Here is a 20606-nt window from a genome sequence, read left to right as displayed (position 1 = left end):
CACTATGCACACGCACACTCATATACACACATACACTATGCACAAGCACACTCATATACACACTATGCACAAACACACTCATGTACACACACATACACACTATGTGCAAGCACACTCATATACACACTATGCACAAACACACTCATGTACACACACATACACACTATGTGCAAGCACACTCATATACACACTATGCACAAGCACACTCATGTACACACACACTATGTACAAGCACACAAATACACATTGAGAATTGTAATAAAAATAAGAATGAGATTTTACCCTAAAAATCGAACATTTAATTAATGGATCAATAATTTGATTTATAAACACAAAATAATGAAAAATGTTTGACTTTTTCCAAAACGAAAAAACGTTTGCAACTATTGTCAGGACAACCAGTGACATCACAGCATTTCCTGTCCGAAACGTTCTGTCACAAAAAAACACGAGGTTTGATCAGCTGATATATAGCAGATGATTTCCTCAGTGTTTATTGTTTGAAATCTATAAAGTCATTGATTTTATTAATCAGTTAATAACATTTATTCTGAAAACATGACAGTGGAAACTTCCTGTTCAATACGTTTACATTATTGGTCCTCGTCTCTGATCAATCAACTCATCAGTTTGATTCTCAGCTGATGCAAGAATTTCATCTGAAGAATTCAATTCAATCAATTGATCAATTACTTAATGATAAAATTGGTGTAGTGTAACCCCAGCCCCTCCCCCATGTTCGTCACTAAGTATGACGACAATAAAGTTTTATTGTGACGTTCATGCAGTAACTTCAGCATCCCAGTAATGGTTGCGGTGCTTTCAGGGCCCGTTGAAGTTGTCATGGTGGCTGAGGTGCAGGGCGCCGGCGTTCTGCCGGCTCTGCAGTGTGTGTTGGACCATGTCCAACCACTGGTCGTCGGAGATTTCCTGGGCCCACGCCGGCACGGCGAGTGACGGCAATGCCACCGCTGCCATCGTCCTCTTCACCAGCTCCACGTGGTCTGTGGAGATCAGGAAGTGATGTCATTTGTTTTCATTTAAAAAACTTCATTTAAATGAGCAAAACCAGACAAATGTTTCCATCCTTAATGACTGACAACAGTTGTCGTAGTAACCACAGTAATGACAGTAAGAGAGTAGAGGACTCATGGACGACAGACCTTCATCCATGGGGATGGAGGCTCGGCTCCTCAAAGCCGCCGCCCCCTCCGGGTCATCCTCCTCATCACTTTCAGGGGGCGGAGCTTCAGGAAGGTGGAGGCCCATCACCTGGAGGAGATGGTACGTTTACTTGTAATAGAGATAATTACACAATATTGATACTTGATACAGGTAACGGAGTACTTTTACTGTAGTGTGGACCTCACCTCGATTCTCTGCTGCAGCTGCTCAGCAGTTGAAGGCTCCTCGTCCTCTGTGGCGTGCACGCTCTCAGGATCCTGGTTCAGAGGTTGGTAATAATAACCTCCCTCTGTCTCCCCCTCGCCATCCAACTCCAACTCTTCCCCCTCCTCCTCCTCACCCCCTCCCTGGCCCCCACTCCACACGGCTCCCGGCGACGGAAGTGGTAGCGTTCCATCAGCTGTACGTTCATTTTCTCCCAGCTCGTCCTCAGAGCTCGGTAAGACTCTCTCCGGTCCCATGGCGGAGCTCCACACTTCCATCCACAGACAAAGAAACCTGCAGGGGGCAGCCCAGAGTCAGAATGTATGTCCTGTTCTGCCCTCTATAGGTAGGGAGCTTGTCCTACAACCTAAAACAATCTGTCACATGAACTGATCAATAACTAATTAACTCTTAATAATGTCTTAAATCAATCGATCACATTTGATTTGTCTCAGATTCAGTTTATCTCATCGATGTCAACAAGCAGCAATGTCCTCTGTCCTGAACTCATCAAGAGTCAAACTACAGAGACACTTTCTGAGCAGTAACTGAAGCTCAGAGTCACATGTGAGGATCCGTCTCCAGGACACGAGGACAATAGATGCTGATGAACTGAAGACATCAACACAACAACAGATTTACTAGAAGATGAGGAGACATGTTGTGTATCAAGAAGTCTGGTTGTGATCATGGTCCACGATCAACTGACACCATCACCAGGATCTATGGTCAATGATCACATACTGTTAGCATGATATTAGCATGTTAGCTGCTCTGAAGTTTGGATCTTTTACTTCCTCCTCCACTCATCATCATCGTACTTCCTGTTTCTACCTGTTCACACCTGCAGATTCTTCAACGTAAACAAACGAATCATAATTATGATCTCCATCATCAATACATCAGCTGTTCACTGACGATCAGTGATTCATCCAATAATCAATGTGTCATTTCTATAGCAACGTGTGTTTAGCTTGTTTTGCACAGAAACAGATTTTGATCTGTAGACGTCACCTGCATCAATCAATCAAGCAGCTGTCAGATTATCATTAATGAAGGCCTCTGATTGGTCGAATACCTGAGGAGAAGCGGACCTAGTGTAAAGGTCAGAGGTCATAGAGACGCTGATCAGCTAACATGCTAACACTGCAGTGTTCCCTGGAGCATCTGGAGCGGCTAACTGCTGCTGCGTTTCCGGCAATTAAACTTTCTCTTCCTGTTTTTTATTCACGTCACAGCTACAAACCTTCTCCAGGTGAGCGACACGTCCAGGTGCTCACCTGTCTGTCTCTCTGTCTGTCCGCCTGTCTCCGTCTGTCTGTCTGTCTCCGTCTCTCTGCTCGGAGCTGCAAGTGTTAGCTGTTAGCCGCTGCTTGCGGCAGCTGCGGATCAGGCGCTTCCGGGTGTGTCACGACGCCGCAACGAAACTTACGTCAGACGCATTTTTAAAAAATAACAACTTTATTAACAACCAAATATTAGGAAACGTATGTATTTTTATGTGACGGCTTAAATAGAAAACACATGGAAAATAATTTGGATTAAATATGAATTATCACCACATTGATTTGATCATAAATAATCAAACACATTTAATGATTAAAACAATTTCCAAAAGAAATGTTAAATTAAATTAAATCATTAAAACTTGACTCTCAGTAATGTTTATTCTGTATGTGAATATATGACGTAATAACTGGTTTATTGATCTGTGTGTGTTCCTCTTCATCGTTCCGGTAGGACCATTATTTTGCGGAAGTGTCAGCAAGTGATCGCTTCGATGTGTCTGATCAGCTGATCGATCAGCTCCTGATCACTAATCAATAATAGATATCGATCATTGATACTCTTACAATCCCCCTTTTATCCACGTTACGTCACCAACAAAGGAGGAGGCTCTGGGGGGTACGACGTCACACCCGTAAAGATTGTGTGTGAGGAAGAGGTATCACTCTGATCAGTTTAGGTTCATATGTGAATGAAGTTAAATTTTAAAAAATGAAGTTAATAGAATAAAAGTTTTGTGAAAAAATTAGTGAATTAAAACACTGAATCAATTTTCACAGTTTGTGCTTATATGAAATAACAATATATTAATTTATTTCTCCGTTAAACTTTATTTTACTTAAAACTATAAATGGTGTAATATTTTACATGTGACGTCATCATAAAATCAAAGTTTTTCAGAGACATGTGAGATGATTGTTTTTCATTTGAATATGATAATGTCTTTTATTTTAAAATGAAACATGATGTTTGGTCTCAGTGTATCCGCTCAGAGTGAGACCTCCTGTGTTCCTTCTCTCTCTGGGACTCACTGACCGACGGACGCAGCCTCGGCCGCTCTCACCCCGCACATCGAAGCTGATCAATCGATACCGGATCGATCGACTGTGACGTCGCGGTCTATCAGAACCGGCGCGTGGTCTGCAGCGAGTGATGACATCATTGCGTGAGAGTCCCGATCCTTCCCTCGTCAGCTGATCGATCATTTATCAGGTTCATTGATCAGCTCACAGCTTAACCAATCAGAGTCTGAGTTTATTACTAATCATTCATCAGCTGCTCATAAATACTATTAATTGATTGATTGTTGAGCAACTCTGCCTATTGTTGAACTGATACATTTTCAATATCGATCATTAAATATTTCAAGTTAATCATCTGAAGCTGATCAGCACCGATCAATAAACCATCACTCAGTGATTATTTTATAATAGGAGCTAGAATTATTGATGGCAGTGAGAAAACATCAATGATTGATCTCTTCCATTCATTGTTGACACATCAGTCTGTCAATCATCTGTGGTAAAAGATCATTGATCATGTATCAGCTGCCAATAATAGTTCAATAGAGAATAAATTATTAAAGCCAACAGTTTGATCTCCATGTTCCTGCAGGTTCCCCCGCTGCTCCTGTTGCTCCTGGTCCCCATCCAGGATGCTGCCAGCCTCCATCCAGATCACAGGGGAGCAACTATCGGCGGCCGAGGTTCAGGACATCTGCGAGAGTCTGAAGGAGGACAGCGTGCGTCTACTGTCCATCCGAGGCTGCCAGCTCTCCGATCGTGACTTTGGACGAATCTGTCGCAGCGTTGCTGAGTCACGCTCTCTCGCTCAGCTCAACCTTAATCTGGGTGTGGTCTCCAGCATCAGCAGAACCCGACACCTAGCTGATGCCATGAGCACCAACCGATCCCTGCAGACCCTGTTGTGAGTAGACTAGCAGGGACCAATCAAATGCTCCGACTCATCTCAGTGGCTGTTAATACAAGACCAAGTGATGACCAATCGTCATGGTCCAGGTGACCTCGCTGACTTCCTCCTCCAGGTCAAGTTCATCTGAACTGTGACGATTCGTCCACGGGGGACCATGTAATTGGTTTGACTTTGTCTCCCCCCAGTCTCCATGGCAGCCCGCTCTTGGATGCTGGCCTGGTGACCCTGAACTCGGCGCTGTCGACCCACCCGGCCCTGGTCTGTTTGGATCTAGGAGACTGCATGCTAGGAGATGAGGCGCTGGGTCTGATCTGCGGGATGCTGCCCCCTGATGGAGCAAAGTCAGGTAACAAACACCACCTGGTACCATCTCCCACAACATCTTAGCAACCAATGGAAACTCTACCTCATAACACAGTGACCTCACTGAACTAAGAATGCAACCAAAGTTGCAGTTGCATTGTCCTCATTTTGGATCACCTTGGCAACCAGCTAATAACTCTAAAGTAACCTCCTGAATAAAATTGAAAGAACCCACAGCAACAGGCGGACATTTCACAAGAGGATGAGCATTTGATAGGAGTGAAAGCTCCAGAGCAAATAACCAAACCCCTGTGTGTGTGTGTGTGTGTGTGTGTGTGTGTGTGTGTGTGTGTGTGTGTGTGTGTGTGTGTGTGTGTGTGTGTGTGTGTGTAGGCCTGAGGGAATTGACCCTCAGCGCTAACCCAGGAATCAGTTCCAAAGGCTGGGCTCGACTCAGCATTGCTGTGGCTCACAGCTCTCAGCTCCGAGTACTCAACCTGGACTACAACCTGCTGGGTAATCAATCAACGTCCTGTTCATTATTTATCCACTTCCTGTAAATTATTTATCCACTTCCTGTTCATTATCTATCCACTTCCTGTTCATCAATCAACTTAAACGGAATCATCTGCCTCGACCGGTTGGGTTGAGCAGGAAAAAATGGGGAGGAGAGATGGGTGGAAAAGAAGGGAGAGGAGAGAGAGAGGAAAGAGAGACCAGGAACCCTTTTGCGCCATCAGGTTGTTTATCATCTATCCACTTCCTGTTTATTAATCATCCACTTCCTGTGAATTTTCAATACACTCCCCGTTTTTGTATATATCCACCTCCTGTTTATTTCTCCTCTTCCTGTTTATTATCTATCCACTTCCCATTAATTCATCAATCAGGTTATTGATGAGCAGCCTCAGCACCAGGTCTTTGGTCCTGGTTTTGATGGTACTGTTTCTAATGGTCCTGGTTCTGTCTCTAGGTGATCAGATCGCTGGGATGTTGGCAGTTGCTGTGGCGTCCAGCAGAACCCTGGAGGTGTTGGACCTGGAGGGAACCGGACTGACCAACCAATCAGCACAGGTTGACCAATCACAGCTCTTCTTCTGTTGTTAGTTGACATCTCACTCTGTCAGGTCTGTGTTGTTGCTGTGTTGTCAAGCAGGGGGAGACACTGACCTTGACACCTCCCCCCTCTGTTTGTAGTTCTTTATAAATAAAGTTTGGTTGATGTTTGAACCCCCATGCGTCTCTTGATCCAGGTTTTCCTCGACATGGTGGAGAACTACCCAACCTGCCTGCGGGTTCTGGTTCTGGCAGAGAACGACATCAGTGCGGAGCTGCAGCAGCAGATCTGCGACCTCCTCTCTGAGGGAGACGATGACAGAGAGGCCCCGCCCTTCGTAATAGGCGCCAACCCAAGCAGTGCCCTGATGTCAATCAGAGACAAGTACCAACCAATCAGAGACAAGTACCAGCCCCCCACCTGGCTCCCCCACAGCAGTAAGGGCTGAACACTCCCCCGCTCCACACTGTCCCCTGCTGACTGTTCTCACTTCCAGTCCCAGTTTACCCTCCATACTGGTCCCACAGGCCCCGTACACACCTGCTATTAAAGGAGACCTATTATGATTTTTCAGTATTTGCAACATCCACCAGGGGTCTTCACAGCAGCCAGAGACAAATCACTCACTTTTTAACATTGTTTAATTTATTAAACGGGCACCAACATAAAATCTAAGGAAATTTAATTGAAAGTGTCCGGCAGTCTTTGCTTGGCAGCTCAGCTCCGTCTTTTTTCCTCATTAGTGTCTCCTCATGTATGAGTGTTCTAGTTTTAGTCAAACCGATTCTGTACTTTTGCCTCAATTCAGGGTCCACCTCCTTTGGAGTCCGTAAAGGTCAAACTGAGACATTTCTGGTCCGAGGAGGATTTACTTACTGTTGCATTGCCACTGGTGCGCAATGAATCCTGGGACAATTCGGCCTGAGAAGGATCCATCTGGTGGATCCTTCGTTCCTGAACTGAAAGACGCATTTGAAGAAATGTTTGAAATGTCGGTCTAATTGTGCCGCTGTGGCGCCATCAGTCTGAAGGAGGCAGAGTCTGAACTGAGACAAAACTTATGCTCATGTCAGTCTTGGTCAGTCCCAGTTGGTCTAGTGTTACTCTGGTTCCCTCCTAATGAACCTGATTTATTTTGACTGATCCAGGATACAATCTGTCTGGTGTTTTCAAGGTTCTGGTTTGTTGTGACAGTTAGAGGTTTTGGGTTTTCTATAGTGAGTGTGGATCTGGTTAAATCTGATTCTATGTGGTTCTTTAAAAAAAAAAAAAGAATATTTAAAGGAAAATTAATTCAGGCTCCATTTTAATATCTTCTCTTTCTCTGTGGTTCTACCCAATTCTCGTCCAGGTTCTGGTCGTAGTCCTGGTTCCAGAGCAGGTTACACACCTATCATTCATTTAAACAACATATTTAAGTTCAGAATTGATTTAACTTAAAGGAAAAGCTCAGCAATTAGGGAGCTAACACCAGTTTAGCTTTGCTTATATTAGCAGGAAGTCTCGAAATTGGAGAACAGTTTACTGTCTAAAGGGAATAAATTGCAGTTGTAAAGATTAAAAAATGAATGGACATGAAGTGACATGACCAGGAGGTGTGGTTTGTTGGTCTTGATGACATCAGACTTGTTGGCGTGAAGCTCTAAATGTGTCATTCTTTAACCCACAGACTCCAGCCCGGAGATGGTCCTCCTGACATCAGGTTTAGGTGAGAGCTTATTGGACGAGACTGAGATGTGACCCCTCCCACAGACACACCCACTTCCTGTTTTCACTTGGTTTGATTTGTTTGTAGTTTTGGGGTTTGAATGTTTGTTTCTGCACTGCACTTCTCCGGGTTGTCAGATCATATGATCACTAGCAGCCAATCACATGCCACTGCATGGTTTGATGTAGCACCTGTACGTAGACGAGCAGCGGCACCAAAACTCAATGCATCAAATGACTTCACCTGTGATCAGGCTCCGCCCACAAATGCTACCTGCGGGAGCTCAGGCTAAAAAATCCTCCGACCATCTGTTGTCTGAGTCATCTGTCTCTCTCCAGCTCCTCCTAGTGGAGAACAGGTATTTGCTCTCAGGGCTGATGGGAAATGTAGTCCATGCAGAGCCTGAACCTTCAGGATGTGACCTAAACAGCTGACTGAACTTAAATATGAAGTTTGACTGTTTAAAGTCAAAAGGACGACAATGCTCATCGGTGTCTTTGATGAAGATTTTGTCAACTGGAGTTTCTGCAGGTAAACAGAAACCGAATGTTTCTGATGAATGTATCTTCTGTTTGTTCTGCTGCTCAACAACGTCACAATAATAAAACTGTTTACAGCTTCGTAAGAAACTTTGACTCAGATTCATCTTTTAGTGTCGGACTCAACAGATTTGAATTCCCACTGATTTCACTTCGCACAGCGGTCGACAGGTTCACCAGAGATGGACGAGCTGCACGTGAGTACCTCAGGTTTCACGATGGGATGCTAAGTCTCTCGTGTGAATTCCATGTTGGCACTTTAAACCTGAACGGAGCCAGAGACGATTTGAAAAGAGCCACTTTGTTCCAATTGATGGAACTTTAAGAATTAATGGTGATTAAAGAAGATTACTGTGATGTTGATTCAGGAAACACACAGTGATGATGAAAATCAGAGTGACTGGAGGAGAGGATGGAATGGGGAGGTTATTCTGAGCCACGGCTCCAGATGTAGTGGAAGAGTGGGGGTTGTGTTCTCCAGGAGTTTTCCACCTTCCACCAATGAGGTGAAAGAAATGATCAAGGTTTACTGAGGATCAAAACACAGTTCGAAAACATGACGTTAGTATTTATTAATGTTTATGCACCAACCAACAGGGTGGACAGGATGTAAGTACTATTGGCATTTTAATACCACCCTGCAGGACAAGGCTTTTAGAGAAACTTAAAAAAACTTCATGTGCAATCACAGGAAAACTAAATCTAAGTTTGCCAATGTCCAACAGCGGGACTTTGGAAAGTCTCAGATAAAACGTCTGTGACAGTTCAATCATAATGTCACAAGAGATTTAACCAGATCTGGAGAAGGACCTGGAGACTCAGGTGGTATAATTGTTGGGTCCAGTTTCCCTGTGCTGCTCAGACTATAAGATTCTGTCCAAGTTCTTGGCCACCAGACTGAGAGAGGTGATGGCGTCTGTAGTCCACACTGGACTTACTGTGTTCCCGGCAGGCTGATAAGTGACCGTGTCACTTTAAATCTGTATGTTTTGGAGGTCTATAGCTCACTGGCCTTTGACACTGGTCTGATTTCGATAGACCAGGAAAAGGCTTTTGACCGGGTTGAGCATCAGTATCTTTGGCAGACCTGAGATGTTTTGGTTTCAGCCCGTTGTTCACAACCAAGATCAAGGTTCTCTATAGTGACATAATGAGTGTTCTGAAAATCAATGGAGATCTGAGTGCTCCCCTCAGTGCTCAGAGGGGGTCCAACAGGGCTGCTCTCTTTGAGGCATGCTTTACTCTTTAGCCATTGGCTATGCCTGATGACCTGATGCAGATGGCTGCAGGATCCCTTTAAACTGTCAGCATATGCTGATGATGTCATCATCATGGCTAATAATCAAAGAGACATCAACACGTTAATAAACACTGTAAATAAAAAGAAAGTTCATGTTTGACTGAATTTATTAACTAATATTAACGGATGAAAAAGCAGCCATGTGCAGTTATATACTTTGTGAACTGTTTTTAACAATTGCGTGAGTGTAAGGGTAATACATTAAATTGTAAAGAAAGTCGGAGATGTTCTACTACATTCAACTTTTTGTTTTAAAACAGTGCCCTTTTCTCACTTGAGCCCCTGCCCCCCAAAATGTCTGGGCACGTCCCTGGTTAGCATGATTTGCACACACTTAGCACACAGTCTGAGCTTCAGTGTGTTACTGCATGTTCACACCTGCAGGTGGAGCTGTATTAATCCAGAGAGCAGTTAACCTGAGATGATGACATCATCATCAGATCATTTATTAAATCACATTTGATCTTTTTCATTAGTGAAAAACAAAAAAAGTGAAAAAATCAAATAAGCACAAAATAAAACATGAAAAAAAAAACAAATCATCAGAAATCAATCGTCACCATTTAACACTGACATGAAGTCTGAATAACGTCCCGGTGATTTGACGAGGGGCCGTCACAACTCTGACCTCAACCCCCCCACCACTCCCTCAACCATATTTGGAAGTTCCACCTTCTTAACGGTGGCAGCTCGACACTGATTGGCTGGTTGAACGTTTTGCACGTGACCAACCTCCTACACAGCAGCTGAGGCTCATGGGTAATGTAGTATTATTATAAATAGAACTTTTTAGGTTTAAAGGTGATGATGTCACAGAGGATTTGGATATTAGCAGAGGTGCATCCTGGGAGAATTAGACCTGAACCTGATGCAGATGACGTCTGACCTTTGACTCTGTAGTTCCCACACGAGGGAGAGATATGTCCTCTCTCTCTTTTGAATGCCTCCTCATCTACACAACCTCAGTGTTGAGTTTCTTCTTCTGCGGTTCTGCAGTATTTAGAAATCTGATGTGACCGCTCTGTTCGTCTTGCTGCACTTGGCGTCTGCTCTTCTGTTCTGATGATGATGAAGTCAGTGACCAGCAAGGGGCGTGGCCACAGTCCCCACACTGACCCTGCAGTACCAGGGCGGCAGTCAGCACCACCAAGCCCAGCGTCAGTGCTGCCAGCATCAACAGGATGATGAGCTGGATCTCTGATAGGCCAACGGCACCTCGCTCACTCACTGTCACCTTAAACAGCTGGTCGTCTTGACGACTACTGTTACTGCTTGTCCTGTGGTTCCTAACCTCACCTCCTCCTGGCCCCTCCCACCCCAGCGTTGTCCAGCCAGCCTTGAGGGCATCACGGCTCCTTAGCACCTTCTCGCAGGTGGCTCCGGTGAAACTGGGCTGGCAGACGCAGTGGAAGCCTCTGGTGCGGTCGAGGCAGCGGCCTGCGTTGAGGCAGGGTTGACTGGCACAGTCGTTCAGGTTGATGGTGCAGAAGCGTCCAGTAAAGCCAGAGGGGCAGAGGCACGAGAAGCGATTGATGCCGTCCAAACAGGTGGCGCCGTTACCGCATGGCTTCATCAGACAGTCATCCACATTGGTCTCACAGTGGGGTCCCTGGAAGCCGGCCAGACAGCGACATGTCAACTCTGCTGCGAAACCGTCAGCGTCTTCACACAGACCACCATTTTTACACGGAGACCTGAAGGTGACAACAGAGAATAACATCATCTGGACTTATACAGCTGAGGATGATGGGAGTTCTGTGACCTGATGGTGAAACTACACTTCATCCTGAGCATGCGGAACCACAGTCAAGAGTGTTTGAGCGACAGAAACATCAAACGTGGTGATTTGGTTCACTTGGCTTCATCTAGAATTTGACAAGTTATTCTGAATTATATTTGATCAATAATGATCTGATCAGATATATTGATCTTGAAATCATCCAACCTCTTCTGGTGACATGGTCCTATCTTCAGGTGACAGTTGTTGCCGTGGTAACCTTCAGGACACAGACAGATGAAGTCACCGCTGTCCTCCATCACGCAGGTCGCTCCGTTCTCACACGGCTGCTCAGCACAAAAGAACAGGTCTGAAACAGCGATTCATCATTTGATCAAACACTGTCCACCATGTTGTCAAGGCAATGATATTTAATTTAATTATCGAACAGATGAAACCGGAGGCCATTAACACTAGAGGGCAGTGTTTATATGAAAACAACAAATGTGAGGACATTTGACAGCAACATTACAAAAAATCTAAAAAAGAAAATATCTGAAATGAAATTCAGGTGACCTCTGACCTTTGTCACAGAAGCGCCCCCCCCAGCCCGGCTCACAGCTGCACTGCCACGGCTGTTGACACAAGCCGTGCACGCAACCAGGCATCGGCACACAGTGGTCACAGCGCTCACCATCCCAGCCTGGGTCACACCTGGATGGACACATGATCACAGGGAACAACATGTGGGATCAGCAGTTATTGATCAGCACTAATGTTATTGATCAGTGATTGACTGATGGACATCTCACCTGCAGACTCTGGACTCGTCACAGTGGCTGTTGGTGATGTTGCAGCTGCAGTCACTTCCTGTTGGAAGATCAGTAATAGATAAATAATAAATAATAGATCAGAAGCATAACCGATCCCTATGCTGCTTCCTGTTTATGATACATGTGACGTGTCTGAACCAATTAATGACACCAGTTTGTCTCTGATGTCCCGTTGAAAAATGTACAATGGAAAACCGCTCACAGTCAGACTTCCTGTTTGATCCATCGACTGCGACTTCACAGAGATGCTGTCGTCTGATGTCACGACAAATTCACCTTCTCTTGTGGATCATCAACTTTGAACCTCTGACCTCCGACCGTGGCTGACCCACATGGCGTTTCAACAGAGACACCTGTGTGTCTCCCAGCAACAACATCTGTAAATGTTCTGATGCCCTCAACTCCTCCTGCTCCTTTGTAAAACTATAGTTTAACACATCCTGCTGTTCAGCTCCAGCTCCATCTCCAACTTCTACAATCATCAGCCATCATGAACGATTGAGCCATCACACGCTGATCACTCACTATCGCACGTGACACCAACCACACCCTCAGCCACCATATTCCTGCCGTCCAGACTCAGGTGGATAAAAGGAGTAGAGCCCAGTTCAGCAGGAGCTTTGTTTGCCACAGCAGCACAAATGAAACTTCCTCTGTGGTTGTGACATGTACATACAGGACGGTTTATGTTTCCTACCTGAGTCGAAATCTGCCTCTTTGTGTTGATCTGTACTAAACTGGCTGTGGAGACAAATTTGCTCAAGTGGACAATAAAGTCAATAACATAAGAGTTGTGATGTAACAGTCAGTGTGTGAGGGTGTCGATTCTGATGTCACGATCTTTATCCAGAAATCCTGGGTTGACAAGATGTCCTGCGTATCACATCACCTTCTGATTTCCCAGCTGCACCTGAACTCAACACTTTGTTTCCTGGTCAGACACAGGAAGAGTTGCTACATGTTTAGATCACAGACCATGAACTTTGACCCCTGACCTCGGAGCGGCAGTAGATCGGGTGTCAGCTGGAATGATGGAGGTTTGTTTTCACAGAGACAACAGACTCGTCCTCCTCGAGGGCCGCAGCAGAGTTCTCCTGGTGTCACATGACCTGGGCGACAGCTGGGAGGTGCTAAGTGTTATATGAGATGAGGCGGGCGACGGTTAATCTGACAGCTGGGACGAGAACAATGAGTGACCATCATTCACTGAGTGACGACTCATACGTACCATCGCTGTCGTCTTTGCACACACATTATTAATTTAAAGTGCCTTGAGATAATTTATATTATGATTTTGCTCTATACAAATAAAATGATCCAAGAGGATTAAATCAGCCAATTGAAACGTTTCATTGTTGTTCACTTTGTTTCTTTTGAATAGAAACAATGAACTATACGTATGACCTCATACGTATCAAATCACGATGTTCAAACTGATTCATATTATTGAACTTATTAAAAACAGGATGACGAACATTAATCATTAGTTACAAATTTCATGTTGAACAGTTTATTCTAATTTAAAACATGTTCATATCTACAGTTCAAACCTTATATCAGCAGTTTTTAAATTGAGGTTTGATTCCTTCAGGAGCAGTAAACCTTTCATCATGTGACCTACCTTGAGCACTGCAGGGCAGAACAACGAGGATCATGAGGACGCAGACACTCAGCAGGACGGACGCAGCTCTGACCGCAGACATGTCAACTGCAGAGACAATGACCTGAAACAGAAGAGACGATACTCGGAGTCAGTGAAAGATGAGACGTCGTCACATCAAAGCTCCGAAGCAACTGTGACGGACATAAATCAGATCTGGTCCAGCATCAGAGCACCAAGACCAGATCAGCTGTTTACAGGCGCCGTTCACTCACACCCTGACCTCAGGTCACCGCCAAGCAACGACACGTTAACCAGAGACTCAAAACTACAGAGACTAAGGCAACAGAGACTCAAAACCACCAGAGACATAAAACCACCAGAGACTGAAACTACAGAGACTCAAAACTACAGAGACTCAAACGTCCCTGCTTATAATCTTTATGCTATGCTAGGCTAAAAGTTCCCACCTGCGTCCAGTCTTTGTGCTAAGCTAGGCTAACAGATGTGGACCCTCACATGTGGGACTCATCAGTCTGAGCAGCTGGTCCTGGACCATGTGATGTGGACAGACAGACAGACAGATATTTTTCCAGCTTCCTGTTCCCACCTGCCACTTCCTGCTGAAGCTTTCTATTCCCTTGCATGTGTCTGCAGGTTTTCTCTTCAGATCTGGTTTGTTTCATTAGATCTGTCTTCTCTGTCTGTGTCTGTCTGTCTGTCTTTGTCCCTGTCTGTCTCTGTCTGTCTCTCTTTGTCTCTGTCTTTTTCTTATTCCTGCTCGTAGCAGCCTGTTGCTGTAGCAACAAAGGTGGCTCTGCCCACACACTCGACTGACAGGCAGCTGGAAATAACGGCAGGATCATTTTTCCAGAGATTACAACAAACATCAAAACAAGAACTGAGATGTCTGCATTACTGAGTGTGTGTGTGAGTGTGTGTGTGAGTGTGTGCGTGAGTGTGTGCGTGAGTGTGTGCGTGAGTGAGTGTGTGAGTGTGTGCGTGAGTGAGTGTGTGAGTGTGTGCGTGAGTGTGTGAGTGAGTGCGTGAGTGTGTGGGTGAGTGTGTGTGTGAGTGCGTGAGTGTGTGTGTGTGAGTGAGTGAGTGTGTGAGTGTGTGTGTGACTGTGTGCGTGAGTGTGTGTGTGAGTGAGTGTGTGTGTGAGTGAGTCAAGCTCATTCCCTTTGTTATCGGGGTTAATCACCATGGTAACTTATGCTGAACAGCTAACCTTCTCCAGGTTAACTTGGAGATAAGAGATGAAACAGTATAAAATCTCCACCCACTGAACATTACTTCCTATCAACCATGACGTCATGTTCTTAGAGTCTCTGAGAAGGACAAGGGTCTTCAGAGACCACCAGGGTTTCACCTGAAAGACTAAAACTGTCAGACACACAACTATTCAATTAAATTCAATTTTATTTATATAGCGCCAATTCATAATTTACATTATCTCAAGGCACTTTACATTTAAAGGTCAAGACCTTAAAACAATATTAACATAGAGAAACCCAACAGTTCCCACAATGAGCAAGCACAGGCGACTGTGGAGAGGAAAAACTCCCTCATTAACAGGGAGAAACCTCTGGCAGAACCAGGCTCAATGTGGGCGGTCATCTGCCTCGACCGGTTGGGGTGAGGAAAGAAAAGTAAGGGGGGAGGAAAGGAGAGATGGGTGGAAAGCGGGGGAGAGAACTAGAATACATGTAAATGACATCACATCCTGTTCATCAAATTCAAATTTTAATGAAATGTATTTATATAGCACGGTATCACAACAAACACTTGTCTCAGGGTGCTGCACAAAAGTTCAAGATCTTAAAACACAAAATCCAACTTGTTCCACATCGAGCAAGCATGAGCAACAGCGGGGAGGAAAAACTCCCAGGTGGAAGAAACCTCCGGCAGAACCAGGCTCGGTGTGGACGGCCTCTGCCAGGACCGGTAGGGGTGATGGAGAAAGAACAGTTTTACTATAAAAACACATTTACACAATCACAGATGTTTTACCAGCGGTTCGCCCTGCTTTTAGCAGCTGTATGCAGCTTTTGTCTTTTAGACTCTGTCCCAACTGGACTTTTTAAGGAAGTTTACCCCTGATTGACAGTTCCATATTAAATCAGATGAACATGTCTTTGTTAACCAGCTACGTACCTCAAGCTTTTAAAGTAGCTGTAATTAAACCTCTGATAAAAAGCCTGATCCAGAGGTTTGAGCTCCTAGAGAAAGCTGTTGCTAACCAGCTGTGTGACGACTCAGATAGAAACGGTTTGTTGGAAAACTTTCAGTCAGGATGTAGAATCCATCACAGCACAGAAACAGCTGTTAAAAGTCACTAATGACCTTTTCATGCCCTCAGATGATGGACTTGTCTCTGTCCTCGTCCTGTTGGATCTTAGTGCAGCGTTTGACACCATAGATCATAAGATCACTGAGACTAGAACAACATGAAGGGATCAGAGGAACTTCAGACTGGTTTCAATCAAATTTATCAGATAGATTTCAATTTGTTAATGTCAACAATGACCCCCCCCCCATGCACATGCAAGTTAGTCATGGAGTTCCACAAGGTTCTGTCCTTGGACCGATACTCTTCACCTTATACATGCTCCCTTAGGCAACATCATGAGAAAGCACCACAGACACTTCCATTGTTACGCAGATGACACCCAGCTGTACATTTCTATGAAGCCTGATGAATCTAATCACTTAGTTCAACTTCAGGAACGTCTCAAGAACATCAAGGCCTGGATGAGCCAGAACTTCTTACTTCTAAATTCAGACTGAGGTCGTTGTAATTCACCCTCAGCATCTCAGAGAATCACTGTCTGAACAGAGTCACCTTGGTGTCAGTTTGTCCTCCAGCTCCACTGTGAGGAACCTTGAGTTATGTTGGACCAGGACATTTGACCAACACATAGAACAAGTCTCCAGGACAGCTTTCTTCCACCTGCACAATATTAAGAACATTAGAAACATCCTGTCTCAGAAGGATGATGAGAAACTCGTCCATTTGTTCTCTAGACTAGATTAACTGTTTATCATCAGGACGTCACAGGAAGTCTGTGAAAAGTTGGTCCAAAATGCATCTCTACATTTAAGATTTAAAACCTTCCTCTTTGATAAAGCCTATGGTTCTTGATCATGTCCTGAAACATCCTTTAGTTATGCTGCTATAGGTCTAAACTGTTGGGAGAATTCCCATCATCCACTGAGCACTTCTCTCTGTCTGTTTCTCTCTCTCGCTCTGTCTCTCTCTCAATTCAATTCAATTCAATTCAGTGAGCTTTATTTGCATTACTGTGCACCACAACATTGCCAAAGCGTTACAACAAAACAATATAAAACAATGCATTACATCAGCAAAACAACAAATCATACATCAACCAAAACTATACTATACATTAATAAAACCAAACTATACATCAATTTAAAAAAAAGGTGTGTATCATACAGAGGTAATTATTACAGACACAGCCGACACAGCCACGTCTGTCTGTGCCGGCCTCTCTCTCAGGCCAGGCTGTGGTTGCTGAGTCTGGACATAGTCAACGTATTCCTCAGTCTGGGGTCGGTGACAGAGCTCAGATAATCTGCCATGGAGTATTTTCTGTTTAGGGACAAATAGCATTGGAGTTTGCTTTGGGTTTTGGTTGCAGATGTCCAATAGTTGATGTAATTGTCTTTTTCTTTAGTTATAATTTGGTGGGGCCGGATTGTGTAAGGACGGTCTTGGTGCCCTGTGCTGTTGGAGCTGAGCCAGTGGACCAGCTGGCTGAGGGGACTCCTGTCTTTGCTCTCCTCTTGGCATTGCAGGGCTTTGTAGTGGTAGGAGCTGGGCTCGCTGGCTCTGAGGTGTTGGTAGAATTTGATGGCTCTTTTTTAGATCCGAATTAAAAGGGGAAATTGTCCTAATTCAGCTCGACATCCATTGTTGGGGATGTTCCTCTGGACTCTGAGAATGCTCTTACAAATCTCAGTATGCAGGCTTTCGATTGGGTGTTTGTCCCATTTATCAAAGTCTTGATTTATAAGAGGGCCCCATACTTCACTACCATACAGTGAAATAGATTCAATTATAGAGTGGAATATTTTGAGCCAGATTCTAACGGGTATATCAATGATTGAAGAATTTTTTATGGCGTAAAAAGCTCTTCTTCCCTTGTCTCTCAGATCATTAACGGCCAGATTAAAATTTCCTGTAGAGCTAATTTTGAGTCCTAAATATGTGTAGTTATGTGTGTATTCAATGTCAGCGAAGCCCAGTAAGAACTTGTTTGGGTTTCCCTGACATCTGGGTCGTTTCTGGACCATAATTTTCGTCTTTTCTAGATTAACTGTCACAGAAGTTTTGCAGATGATCTAGTTGCTGTTGCTACTCTCTCTCCTTTTCTCGCTCTGTCTCTCTCTCCTTCTCTCTCTCTCTCCTTCTTTCTCTCTCTCGCTCTGTCTCTCTCTCTCTCCACATTGACACTGGTTCTTCCAGTTAAAGAGTTTTTTCTCTCTCAGTCATCAGAGCTGCTCATTGTGTGTGTTGGCTTCTGTATGGTTTTAAAGGCCTTAACATTAATATGTTAAGTCTTTTTATTATGATTGAGCATTGTACAAATAACATTGACTTGAGTGAAGTTTGAACCAGGACAAGTGAGATAATAATAGTGTATTATTACTAATAATGCATTATTATTATGATTATTATGATTACATGTAGTTATTACAGTTACAGTTACTGATACTTCAGTAGCAACTACGTAAAAATCTGTAGTTAACTAGTTTTTTTTTTTTCCTGATAAATGACAGAACTATTCTTACCTTCAGTTTCCTCCTGTGTTCTTTAACTGTCACAGTGTGAGCTGCTGCTCATTTATAACCCCCCCCCCCCACTCAGTTTACACCCTCCCTCACATAGTATGGCCCAGTGGAGGGTGTGTTAATAATGTTTATTAAATTCATACTCACAGCTCACATCACTTCTGACTCAATATATAAATAACATTATATACAAAGACATCAGACTGTATATAGAGTAAATGGTTTATATATAAATAACATTATATGACTGCACTGAGGTCCACTAAGAAGCACATAGGAGTCCACGTAAAGGACGTGTGTGTTCCTGCATCCTGGAGAATGTTGCTGATTTTGTCTCACGATTCAATTCAGAGGTCTTGAGTCGGCTGTGAACATTTCAGGAAAGGCTTATGATGTTTGAACCGGAGGGATGTCTTACTGTTTCCAATAGTTGGTGCTGTTGAGCCATTTTGCATCAGCTGCCAAAGAATGTTGTTGGGGTGTGTTTACATAGCGGCTCTCATCATACAAGTTTCAATCAATCCATCACAGCTTATCTGTCTCATATTCAGTTTGTCTCAGATTCAGTTTGTCTCATCGATGTCATCAAGCAGCAACGTCCTCTGTCCTTCACTCAACAAGAGTCAAACTACAGAGACACTTTCTGAGCAGTAACTGAAGCTCAGAGTCACATGTGAGGATCCGTCTCCAGGACACGAGGACAATAGATGCTGATGAACTGAAGACATCAACACAACAACAGATTCACTACATCAGAAGAAACATTTTGTAACTTCATGTTAAAGTATTTGTACATGAGAACATGTCTGATAGAGATGAAGGAGCAGACACATGAACTGTGGAGTTACTGATGGTAGAAGATGAGGAGACATGTATAGTATTAGAACCTCTGTTTTATCTGAGTTTAATAAGACTAAATTACAGCTCATCCAGGTTTTTATGTCCTTTAAACATTAAGTTTAGTTCATTGATGACACTGTTCTGGTTTTATTGACAAGTATAACAGGGTGTTGTCCACATAGCAGTGAAAATGTATCGAGTGTGCCCTGATAATTTTTCAAGTGGAAGCATATATAATCAGAATGAAATTGGGCCAGGCGCAGAACCCTGAGGAACACCGTGACAGATGACTCATCATTCATTTGTACAAGTTGGAATCCATCTGATAAATAGGATTTAAACCAGTTTAGGGTGGTTCCTTTAGTGCAATGAACTGTTCTAGTCTCTGTAATAAAATGTGATGATCAAAAGTGTTGAATGCTGCACTTAAATCTAACAGGACGAGGATAGACACAAACATCTGAAGCTATTAGAATGTCAATAGTAACTTTAAGACTGTCTCTGTGCTGGAGACCACTAGAACTTTAAGGACCACTAAACTTCAAGGACCTCGGAATTTTAAGGTCCACTAGAACTTTAAGGACCATCGGAACCTAAAGGACCACAATAACTTTAAGGACCACTAGAACCTTAAGGACCACTAGAACCTAAAGGACCATTGAACTTTATGGACCACTGAATTCAAAGAACCACTAGAACCTAAGGTTAAGAGGTTCTAGTGGTTCAGTATTGATCAGTGTCAGATCAGCTGATATTGTCATTTAGATAGACAGATAGAAAGATAGAAAGATAGAAAGATAGAAAGATTACTTTATTCAGCCCCAAAGGGAAATTAGGTCGTCATAGCAGTTTGGTATTTGGATACAATAAAAATACAATAGAATAAGATAGTGTAGGTAGAAAAAAAAAATAATTAAAACATGGAATAGGACAAGGGCACTTAAAAAACACAAGGTGCAGTGGCAAGATGATGGTAATAGTACTGATGATATGATGGTAATGTTATTGTTACTAAACAGTGTGTAATAATAGTACAGTATATATAGTATATAATATAATACATAATAATAATAATATATAATAACAATAATATATATATATACCCAATACCAGTATAACAACAGTATATAATAAAATAACAGTATACAGTATTAATGGCAGCAACAGTATATAATAATAATAATAATAATAATATACACATAGAAATATTTAGCCTGTGCAAGGTGTGCATATGTACATAACTGCAATATATAATATGTACACATGTATAAATATATATACATACA

General features: G+C 43.4%; 3 protein-coding genes across 9 annotated transcripts; 1 reads left to right on the top strand and 2 right to left on the bottom strand.

The window, feature by feature from the left end:
* Positions 1-276: 276 nt before the first annotated feature.
* Positions 277-2821, bottom strand: mea1 (male-enhanced antigen 1). 3 transcript variants are annotated; one of them, XM_020110361.2, is made up of 4 exons: positions 2636-2821; positions 1371-1683; positions 1164-1272; positions 277-1004 (listed from the first exon to the last, which is right to left on the bottom strand). In XM_020110361.2, exons 2-4 carry the CDS (start codon positions 1665-1667, stop codon positions 823-825), a joined length of 588 nt encoding a protein of 195 aa, XP_019965920.2. In that variant the 5' UTR covers positions 1668-1683; positions 2636-2821; the 3' UTR covers positions 277-822. The 3 variants fall into 3 exon arrangements, with proteins under 3 accessions (XP_019965920.2, XP_019965921.2, XP_069394844.1); XM_020110362.2 differs by having other exon boundaries at positions 2670-2818; XM_069538743.1 differs by having other exon boundaries at positions 2468-2780.
* Positions 2505-8305, top strand: lrrc73 (leucine rich repeat containing 73). 4 transcript variants are annotated; one of them, XM_069538735.1, is made up of 8 exons: positions 2506-2644; positions 3724-3841; positions 4291-4602; positions 4794-4954; positions 5305-5427; positions 5885-5985; positions 6165-6405; positions 7638-8305. In XM_069538735.1, exons 1-8 carry the CDS (start codon positions 2527-2529, stop codon positions 7706-7708), a joined length of 1245 nt encoding a protein of 414 aa, XP_069394836.1. In that variant the 5' UTR covers positions 2506-2526; the 3' UTR covers positions 7709-8305. The 4 variants fall into 4 exon arrangements, with proteins under 4 accessions (XP_069394840.1, XP_069394836.1, XP_069394837.1 ...); XM_069538736.1 differs by having other exon boundaries at positions 2512-2644; positions 3656-3888; XM_069538738.1 differs by having other exon boundaries at positions 2615-2644; positions 3724-3888.
* Positions 8306-9604: 1299 nt separating this feature from the next.
* dlk2 (delta-like 2 homolog (Drosophila)) lies at positions 9605-14278 on the bottom strand. Of its 2 annotated transcripts, XM_069538734.1 has the most exons (7): positions 14136-14278; positions 13687-13789; positions 13061-13195; positions 12045-12102; positions 11816-11946; positions 11461-11602; positions 9605-11209 (listed from the first exon to the last, which is right to left on the bottom strand). In XM_069538734.1, the coding sequence occupies exons 2-7, from the start codon at positions 13766-13768 to the stop codon at positions 10468-10470; spliced, it is 1290 nt and encodes a 429-aa protein (XP_069394835.1). In that variant the 5' UTR covers positions 13769-13789; positions 14136-14278; the 3' UTR covers positions 9605-10467. The 2 variants fall into 2 exon arrangements, with proteins under 2 accessions (XP_069394835.1, XP_019965919.2); XM_020110360.2 differs by lacking the exon at positions 13061-13195.
* Positions 14279-20606: the final 6328 nt, after the last annotated feature.

This window comes from Paralichthys olivaceus, chromosome 14 (assembly GCF_024713975.1).
Source record: "Paralichthys olivaceus isolate ysfri-2021 chromosome 14, ASM2471397v2, whole genome shotgun sequence".
NCBI classification, from domain to species: domain Eukaryota; kingdom Metazoa; phylum Chordata; class Actinopteri; order Pleuronectiformes; family Paralichthyidae; genus Paralichthys; species Paralichthys olivaceus.
The sequence above is the reverse complement of the archived record's forward strand: the minus strand, read 5'-3'. Positions and strand labels throughout refer to the sequence as shown.